The sequence below is a fragment of the Cajanus cajan genome, chromosome 11 (genome assembly GCF_000230855.2).
Source record: "Cajanus cajan strain Asha chromosome 11, NIPB_CcT2T_4, whole genome shotgun sequence".
Taxonomy (NCBI): domain Eukaryota; kingdom Viridiplantae; phylum Streptophyta; class Magnoliopsida; order Fabales; family Fabaceae; genus Cajanus; species Cajanus cajan.
The window spans coordinates 36,215,177-36,226,200 of record NC_138527.1 but is presented as its reverse complement, the minus strand read 5'-3'; the positions used below and the strand labels follow the sequence as shown (position 1 = coordinate 36,226,200).

Sequence of the window (11,024 nt, the reverse complement as noted above, 5' to 3'; positions counted from 1 at the left end):
ACCTTGAAGTTGCGCTTGACATAATGATGAATTTTACACTTGACAGATTCATGTTTTAGCTCAATTTGTACCTGAAACTCGAGAAAACCAACATGCAATGCCAAAAATAAACTTTACACATCACAAGTAGTTTATTTCTCCCCAAAATAACTACATGTAATTATGAATTGATGATCATCATTCACCCAAAAAATCTCCCCAAAATATTTGAAACTCTTAAGACCCCACAACATAAGAATTTGATTCTTAATCATCAACACAACCATGATTTTGGTAAATTCAAACAACATTTAACTTCACCAATCAATAAAGAATCAAGTTCTAGTTTCCCTTACCTCCAAATCATTTAGAATCAGGGGTAGAAGAAGAAGAAAGTGAGGTCTTTCAGATTCTGAAGACTCTAATTCTCAGCTTCCAAGGGCTTCATATCACTACTTCGCTACTCAACCATGGTCATCTACACTCTTAGGAAGGATAGGAAAAGAAAGAATAAATTCAGGATCCATAGCTCATCTTTCTAACTTCTCTCAATGTTTCTCTTAATAATGGGCTTATGAAGCAAGCCTTATGAAGCTCAAGTCTTATGAAAAATCTTATATATTGTTTCCCAACAGGTTAAACTTGACCTCTACTCAAAGAAACTCCTAAACGACTAAAATTCATGAAAATTCCCAAAGTTTCTCAAATATTAAACAATAAATCATCATAATACATAATTTAATAAAATCAACAATTATTAATAATACATTGTGTTATAATTTTTTTTAATATTTACATCGTGTATATTTCTTACCTACAAAATTTCAATAAAATTTATATCATATTGTCTTAAAGAGCCTTGCAAAAAATTATAATTAATATAAAACTAATAGAGTAACTAAATTATAAAATGATTAAAGCATATAAATCAATATATAATTTTAAATTAAAAATATATTATAAATTATTTAAATTAATAATATAATAATAGAAATATTAATTTAATAATCACTAAATAATTAAATAATCATATTTATATAAATCAATTGTATAATAATAAACCATATTAGTTACTGACACAAATTGAATGCGTTGATAGGTCTCACATGATTTGCCTGCAAAGTGAATTGGGTACATACAAATCTATTTTTTTATCATAACATTTTACTGCATGTATGTAACCAATGATTTATGCATGCCAAAATGGGACGGTGGGGATAGTACTTATCTGTTTTATCCAATATTTATAAATTTTTATACATAAAAGTGAAAATGTTTGTACTAACAATATTTATCTCTTAAAACAATTGAGATATAATTGTTCAACTATTTTTAAATTAAAGATATAATTATCAAATTACAAAAACTATAATTATATTAGTTATTTATTATTTCACATATATATAATATTATTTAGACTAAATTGTACTTTCTATTTTTATTTATCTATGATTTTTTTCTTTATTTTAAAATATAGACATTTAATATCTTTAATTTTAAAAATATGAAATTTTTGTTTTTCATATAAATTAACATTTATTAATTATCAACTTTTAGCATTTAAGTGTTAAATTTTAATGTTTATTTATACTTAAGTAATCTAATATTTAATAACATGATATTTAAAAATAAAAAACTAAAAAATATAAATAAAATTTTATTAATAAAATAAATATCAATCACTCATAAAAATATATATAAACAATTTATATGTTATTTTTTAGCTTTTATTTTTATATGACGTTATTAAATATTATATCACTTAAGTGATGATAAATTATTAAACAACATTAAAATTTAATAATTAATAAAATATTAAATTAATAATAAAATTAAAATTTTGTATTTTTTTTTATAATAGGAGGAATAAATGTTTGTATTTTAAAATTGGAGACCATAATAACAAATCAACAAAAAATAAAAAGACAAAAAAAATACAACTTAAACTATTATTTATGCTTCATTACTATTTAATTTTTCAAGTAATGTTAAATGAAAAATAAATATTAATATTTTGCTAACGTTAATCACATTAATGTTTTACTGTATTTATTGAAAAAAAACATATATTTTTATTTTATTTTCTCTTCTTTATTTATCTCTTTCTTTTTTTGTAAATTAAATAACTAAATTTATATTTTATTTTTTAATATACTTTTACTTCCTTATTTCTCTTTTATTTATTTTTCTCAACTCTATTTTTTTTTACCTATTTCATAATTCTCTAAAAGATTTGTATTTATTTTCTAAATTAGTTTTTACACTTATATATATATATATATATAATCATGTTTATTACTTTTTATTTTATCAAAAGTATATATACATCGTTAAGGTGTAAAAGTAGCCATTTTCATAATTTTCTCATGTTCCCGTACTTACGTACATACATATATGGCTGAAGCTACCTTACTTGTAAGTTATAAGGGCCATGCCACCCGCAATTGTTTTTAATTTTTTATTATTATTTTGTATACAAACTTTTTAATACGTAAAATAAGTATATGAAATTTATAATGGAGGATGGAAGAGTTATATAAATATTCACTCAAATTTACAATTAAATTCAAAAAATCTCACAATATACTACTGTATAAATTATGTCTTATTATGAAAAAAAGAATATTATAGTAATCTAAAAAAACTTATATGAAGAAATAAATGAATGAAAATATTTTTTTATTTTTTCAAAGTAAATTTACAATGAGTTGGACATTTTTCACCCGAACCCGACCAAACCCACCTGTTACTCACCCCTAACGGAGATAGTGAGAAGTGAGAAGTGAAAAGAGAAATAAAAGAATCCAAATGGAGACTGCAAAAAGCAACTATCTCTGTCACCTCTGAGCTGTTCTGTTTACTTGTGTTGCGTGAACTAACTAATCGTCACAATAATTAGTTTGTACCATCTCACACTCACTTAATCTATTATTTAATAATAATGCTAATATGGAAAATGATTCGCCTGTGACCGTTATGCCAAATCCTTTCCGAATAAATAAAATAATAATTTAAATTATAAAATATTAAATTAAATAATTCTTTTATAATAATTTTATTTAAAAATATTATTATTTTAATTATTCGAAACACGGTTCAGACAATTTTTCAAATAATGTAACATAATTATGCTAATATCTAATATTCATTCTGTACTATTACTATCATGTTTTTTTTAACTATTTTTTATTTTTCATGATTTATTTACATTGCAAATATATATTTTATGTAGTTATATATGTATATAAATAGATATTTTATAATCACTCAGATTTATTTAGTGATAAGCGAGATAAATTAGTATATACAAAATTATATGTTTAAAAATTGTTACAATTATTGTAATCACTACTTATATAAAAATAAATATTTTATTTAAATTATATATTATGAAAAATTATAATAGTTTATTATATATATTTAAATTAATTTAAATTAATAAAATAAAATATTAAATAATTTTTATAATAACCTGTTATGATTTTTATATTTAATAGTTTAACTATTAGTAGCAGACAAATATTTAATGCCTAGGATAAATACATATAATATATGATATATGCACAATACTATAAATACGTGTAAAATTTCAACAACTAAAATAAAATATAACACTATACTTATATAAATATGTATAATGATTCAATACTAAAAAATAAATATTTTAAGTTGTCAATTAAAAAACATATCTAAATCAGTTACGTTAGAGTGACCCAAAAAGATCATTATAGTCATCATCAAACATGGCCTTAAAAGCAAGATCTTTAGCCTAATCCTTCCTTATTTCCATATAAATATGATTATTACAATCTAATCACCAGGAAATATATAAGGGTAAATTGATATTCAAAAGAATAAATATATAATAAGTATAGAAGTAAAATAACTATACAACCAATGCTAACATGTAAACCACACAACCACCACAACATCATGACTTACAAGTTACAACATAACACAACCATAACACCTCAATATGACATTCAACATCTTTAAAAAGGTAACAACTTAACCACATTAGAACATATCAACTCACACCACAACCATGCCATTCAACAACAATTTTACATAGCACATGAACAATACCACAATTAACACATCACATACATAACACCTCTAAGCTAAGACTGAAGCTCTGCACCAACTTTGATTCTTAACTCTTTGAGCTTTGAATCAATAACCAACAACCACAACTCTTAGAAGAAGGATCCTATAATCACCTAAAGGTTAGTAAAGGAAATGAGTTTCCACCGACTCCGAGGCACTTCTTTAGTTTATCTCTCTTAATTTTTTTAAGAATGAATATATGAAGTTTGAGTCTTAAATAAAATCTTATATACCCTCCTCTTAGAGTCAAACTCTACTTTTATTTAGAGATCTTAAACACCTAAAACTCATAAGAATTTCTAATTTCTTAGAGAGTTTCTTAACAATTAACTCCAAAATCACCATAACATAATTATTGATAAAATCAACGATAATTAGCAAATATGTATAGTATTATCATTTTTAAATTTTGAAAAAAAATTGTGGATTTGATTATTAAAAAAATTCATTAATAACTTTTTGTATAATATAAATTTATATAATATTTCATGATATAAATTCAAATTAACAAAAAATCAAATCAACATATAAAATACTTTGTTAATTATTCATCAATTTAAATTAATAAAATGAATTATTTAATAATATTATTTTTAAAAATTGTAAATTTTATCTATCTATTAGAAATTTGTAAGTTATTGAGTTAAATAAATTAACTAATACTCACTTTTGGAGTAAGTGAATATACTTTTAATTTATTATTCTTGTTATTTAAATAAAACCATCCTTCTAATACATGTCTCCCTTTACATGTATTAATGGGGTATCTTTATCACAACAAAGAAAAGAAATAATAAAAAAGACAATACTATGGGGCTATGCGAGTATGATAGCTATGATTCTTATGAAGAAGAAATAAAAGAAAAGAATTGCATGAGTAAAAATAAAATAGCACAGCAGAGAGAGAAGGTCCGGTTTGGTACACTTATGATTATTTCCGGCTATGAACCTCGTAGCCTTTTCTTCTGTCATCATCACCCTTCTTATTATTTTTCATAAAACTTTTAATCTCTCACTACACACCATTCATCCCACTTTCAATTTTTCTACCCATTACAATCTTTTCACAAAGTTTGAAGCTTTATTCCTTTTCAACCTCACCCATCTTCTCCTTTTCATTGATTCAGAGGTCATGCTTTGCCTCTCCGTACGTTCTGTCTTCTGAATCTTCTCAACACTCACTGGTATGCTTATTTGTTCTGTATTTTTCTCATCTTTGCATTTTGTGTTCCTTGGAAAGCTGTGGGGATTTGAGGCAGTGAATCACTTGTTTAGTACAGCAATGTTTGTTGTTCAATGTTCAGAGTTCTGGACTCGTTGGGTTCATGCATTTTCTCAGAAACCTTCTATTGGGTTTTTCAGTTTCTCTGATTGGCTTTTCGTGAGTGAATTATGAAGATGAAACTGTTTTGAGTCATCAGGGATGCTTTTATATCACTCAATTGCATCTTTCTCCTTTGGATCAGCATGAAAGACAGTTTTCACATTTTGCTTGACCTCTTCACATGAATCTTCAAACAATTCATTGTTTTATGCAACACCGGAAGATATTGGTCTTCATGCTACCCCTAATACTTGATTGTTTTTATTGATCAGTTTTTATGCTAGTTTTGCTCTACAATCACTAATAGGTCATACGGCAGCTGATTAGTCATCCATCTATAAAAGCATTCTAATTGCAAAAGAGAGCAGTTGTTGAATGTGTGTGAATGTGTGATCATAGCATCTGAATTGACCTAGAGGCTTACATGCCTCATGTAAACCAACCCATCCTTTTACTAGTCTGCTAAACATAATTAGTCATCATGTGCCTTTTTCTTTTCCATATGTAGATCGGTTTCTATTTTACTTTTAGGTCTTTTTCTCTTTTTTGGCTTTTAATGCAATTCAGATCAATCTTATGTTTATTTTTTGTGTAATTTTAAGATGTTATGATTTTTTATGTTTTTCCTTCAGACTGCTTATTTTTCTTTAACTGATACCTGATTAAAACGTCGCATTCTAGGAAACAAACTACACAGGAGTACCACCAACAAAAAGAAAAACAAGATCAGTGAAAGTTTAATGGAGTGAGACATGGAAGATGAAATTGACGACATGAGAGTCTTTTAGGAGACCCTCTGTCTGTATGGGAGGCTTATTACACTTTTTTGAATTCCATCAGGGGAGGATGGCCAAAAAAGTCCTTGCTCGTAAGAGACATCCTGGTGGTAGGTGTTATTTTATTTATAATAAAGAAAAATTTCACTCATTCTGCGAAAAACCTTCTTACGTTTATGCCTCTTGCATATTCCACTGAGGGCATACACTATTAGGAAGCTCAATTCTGCAGTAATTTCTTATGAATCATTACTGCAAGTGGAAGATGTACAGTATTACAATTTCTTATGATTCATTACTGCTAATAGCTAATTTGTCTACCAAATTTACATTTTACAATATTAGAAAGGTTATTGATATGATGAAACTGTTGGAAAGACCCACACCGTTTGCCTCGATTCTTGTAGTGCAGCTTATATATTTGCTGAACAATTTCATGTAATGCTAATTTATTTTAAGATGAAATCTAACATGGTATTAGAGCTCGTAGCCTATCTCTGTGTATTGCCTATTCTGGTAAGCATCACCTGTCTTGAGACATATTTGGAGGGGGTGTTGGAAAGTCCTACATCGCATGCGTCAATTCTTGGATGTAACTTAAATATCTATTGGGAAATTTCACTTAAAGCTTATTTGAATACAAGTTAGAAGTGTTTTTAAAAACTTCTCTACCGAAAAAAAAAAAAAAACTATTTTTAATAAAGAAGCTCTCAAAAGCTCTTCTAAACTTGTATTGAAATAGGTTCTTAATGCCAATTGGTTTTAAAGATGAACTAAGAAGAAATCTAACTAAAACAATTTAATTGAATAGGCTGACTACTTTGTTATAACTTTGGAGATATCTTTCTGACATTCAGGGTTTCCCCCCATTTGTCTCAACAGTCAAGAAGTCTTGAAAGTTCTGTCTTGATTTTAGCATGCTGTTTCTGATTTTGTAATTATATTGTGTAATCAAGGTCTGGATGCTCCTCGAAATAGTCTAGATTTGCAAGTAGAAACACCTCAGAACTACCGACCAGAAGGAGACTTACCAGTAAGTTTCTCTTTTCTTGTCTTGTTAAGGTTCTAAAACACCATCATATTTCCTGCCTCTTTTCATGTATTCTCGACTTGAATTATCCTCTTATTTGCATTTTCAGTACACTTATCAAGTTGAAGAAGAGAATAATCGTTCTTCAAATGTGGGTTCAATGAAAAAACTGATCAATGAGGAGCTATCCAAACAATCAAGCACCAGACAAAATGCGCCAAGCCTTGTGGCAAGGTTGATGGGGATAGATTCGATGCCACTGGAGACTAAATATGTTGTTCCATCAGATAAAAGAATAATTGAAAATAAGGGGAAGAGGTCTTCAGACAAAGGAATGAATAGAAGGGGTTCAGTTAGTTGGGGTTCTTCCAACTTTAACTCTTCTAGCCAGATGGATTTTGAATCATTATATGTAGACATAGATGATGATGATGATGATGGATGGAATCATAGTTTTGGAGAACCAAGGCCACGAGATCATCCTCAAGAAGAGGAACTCCAGAAATTCAAGGAAGAGTTTGAAGCATATCAATCAGCAAGGTTTCTGGAGTGTTCAAAGGTTGTTGATATTGGTAGTGTTCCTAGACGATTGCTTGCTCAAGAAAACCTGAAGAAGGAAAAGGTGGCACATAATGATTCAGTTTTACAAAGGGCAGGAGCAGGGAAACTTGCAGATCTTGACAGCCGTTCATTCAAAACAAAGACACCTGACAGTTATAGTTCAGAATATCATGGTAACATGATGGACTTAATCCCAGCTATGCAAAGGAAAACCTTTCCTCCAAGGAGTAGAACACTAAGTAGAGACTTTGAGGAGACCTTAATGATGAAATCCTGCAACAGATTAGACATATCATCTTCTCCCACCAGGATTGTTATCTTGAAGCCTGGTCCTGATAGCATTTGCAACCATGAAGAGAATTGGACCATTTCTTCAGAAACTATACAAGGGAGAAATAGTATAGAGGATTTTCTTGAAGAGGTGAAAGAGCGTTTGAAATGTGAACTGCAAGGGAAAATTGTCAAAAAGGGTTCTGTGATTCGAGGGAGTGGAATTGAGACACCTTACAATGAAAAACCATCTAATCCTAAACTAATAGCCCGTCATATAGTAAAGCAAGTCAAAGAAAGTGTGGCTAGAGATGCTGAAACAAATTTACTCCCCTCAGAATCAACAGGATCATACAAAAGCGAAATGCAGTTAAATGGACCAAGCTCCCCAGAAATTGTCAGCAGAGATACCAGGAGGTTCTGGTCAGAGAGGCTAAGAAACGTAATGAGAAATGAAACACGTGCTGACATTCCTGAGGGAAAATCAAGGTCACTTGCATTAGACAACCATAAAGCTAGACTAAAGCAAATGGGGGATATTAGGAAGTATGCAAGTAACTGGGAAATTTCCAAAGAGGACACATCAATACAAACAGGATCTTTCAGGCATGAACTGGATGAGAATATGTTGCTCCACAAGGAGTTGTCCCCAAGGAACCTTGTAAGATCCTTGTCTGCTCCTGTATCACGATCAGGAACATCATTTGGGAAGCTTCTTCTAGAGGACCGCCACATTTTAACTGGTGCTCAGATTCGGAGAAAGCTTGAAGCTGTTGAAACCATGTCTGTTGATGTCAAAAAACCAAAAAAGGACAGATTTAATATTAAAGAAAGAGTCTCCAATTTTAGATATAGTCTTGCTCTAAGAAGGAGGCTTTTTGGCAGAAGGATTCAGTCAATGGTAGAATCACATGGCAATGAATATGGTCCTATGGTGAGAGATGTCACAAGTGGACCAACAGTTCTCATGAACTGTGGTGAGAGGCATGTAAGTTTGTCATATATGTTTTTACCGTTCTCAATGATGACTTTCTTTTGAATTATATTTCATATGCTGTTGTTATCTAATCACCAGATTTTCTGTCATGTGCTCTTTAGGAGAACTCCACTGAGGTACCTCCGAGTCCTGCATCTGTGTGTAGCAGTGTTCATGAAGACTTTTGGAGGCGGACTGAATATTTAAGTCCAATATCAACTCCTGACGTGTCTTCAAGAGACGATAATGTTGTGCCCCAAGTTTTCAGAGATATCAGCTCTGGTTTGAATGGTATGATATAATTCTAACTTTCATACATTGAGCAATGATATCATAGACTTGATTCATGAAAAGGTAGTTTATTATGGTTTTACTGCATGTGCAATATGAAGTTGTATTAATAAACAACCTTTTTTCTTTTCTTCAAATGGCTACTGAACTAGTTTGCAAGGTCAGAGTTTGGTTTTTATATTAAGTTCACTTCAGAATTCCATCCTGGGATAAATTGCTTCAATTTAAGGGCAATATAATTTCTGTTATTGCAACCATGTGTATATATATCTGGTTATGTTATTTTTTTTCCAACTTTTTCTTTCATTCACCACCTGTGACATGAGTTGTCATATCTGGATCTTTTTTATATATCTTATAAAGCTCAAAAAATTAAAGAACTGGGTATGTGTGAAGTTGATAACTTATTAATTTGGTATAATTACAGAAAGAGGTTAACAGAAAAAGCGAAAGTTCTTTGCTTTCGTATGGCACCGATCAGCTTAGTAAAAAAACTTTGTTAATGTTGTGGAATTGGATTTGAATGTTATGAACATTATAGACGGATTCATATTTCAAAGGGATCAACCTGTGTTTTGATTTGATTTTGGTGTTACTGTCTAGAAAGTATGAGAGATGAGAAAAGTTTTCCATGTATGAAGGTGACAAGAAAAGAAAGGATGAATTTTCTTTCTGCTCTTCTTTTCAATAGTGTGAATATCTTTTCCCACTTTGTTTAGATGTCAAATTTTTGCTAATACATTTCTTTGCTTGTTGATGCAACAGAGCTAAGGAGACAACTCAATCAACTTGAATCCAATGGTCGTGAGGACTTCACTGTGAAACAGGAGCCTGCTGAGTCTGAATTAGATCAATTAGAGGATCCAGCAGAATCTTACATAAGAGATCTACTTGTTGCTTCTGGTCTTTACTTTGGTTCGTGGGATAAATCTTTATTAAGAGGGGACACGTTTGCAAAGCCTATTGGCAACTCTGTTTTTCAAGAAGTGGAAGAATCTCGCAAGAAACGGGTCAACGAAAATGATGAAAGCTGTATGAAGGATCAGAGTGAGAATAAGCATGACCACAAGGTTTTGCTTGATTTGTTAAATGAGGCACTTTCAGTTGTTCTTGGTCCACCTTTGACATTGTCTAGATTCAGAAGGAAATTAAGCAACTCTTCCATGTTGCTACCACCTTCTGGAAAGGAACTGTTGAACTTAGTATGGGACATTATCCGTGTTTCTTTATATCCTCCATCTGACATATCTACTTATTCACTTGATACTTTGGTGGCTCAACACCTAGGATCCATCCCTTGGTCTGGATTGATAAATGACGAGATCAATATATTGGAAAGAGATATAGAATGGCTAATAACTGATGATCTGGTTGAAGAACTCACAAAGGATATGTTTTAAGAGGTAGTGAGAAGTACCATTTTACATTATCATTGTGACAATAAAGAATTCTGCACATGGAGCAAGGCTTATACATGATTACTGAAATTTGAAGATAACCACCTAATTGATATTGCTGTGTACATATATAGTAGTTGATGTGAATGCTTGTTATATAGAAGCATCGAGTTGCGTTAATACATACTGTACATGAGTGGAATTATTAGGCTTATTTTTTTCAAAGCAGAAAATTGATTGATGATTGTAGTTATAATATTTTTTCAATTTTGGTAAATGTGTTAAACTGTTATTCTTACGAAAGTCAAATACC

The 11,024-nt window shown here is 30.0% G+C and overlaps 1 protein-coding gene across 1 annotated transcript; it reads left to right on the top strand.

Annotated features, from left to right (window-relative positions):
• The first annotated feature begins 4,961 nt into the window (after nt 1–4,961).
• On the top strand, nt 4,962–11,014 carry TRM26 (RB1-inducible coiled-coil protein). The gene is made up of 6 exons (XM_020361527.3): nt 4,962–5,270; nt 6,092–6,296; nt 7,143–7,219; nt 7,326–9,035; nt 9,146–9,314; nt 10,080–11,014. Exons 2-6 carry the CDS (start codon nt 6,215–6,217, stop codon nt 10,712–10,714), a joined length of 2,673 nt encoding a protein of 890 aa, XP_020217116.1. The 5' UTR covers nt 4,962–5,270; nt 6,092–6,214; the 3' UTR covers nt 10,715–11,014.
• The last annotated feature ends 10 nt before the right edge of the window (nt 11,015–11,024 follow it).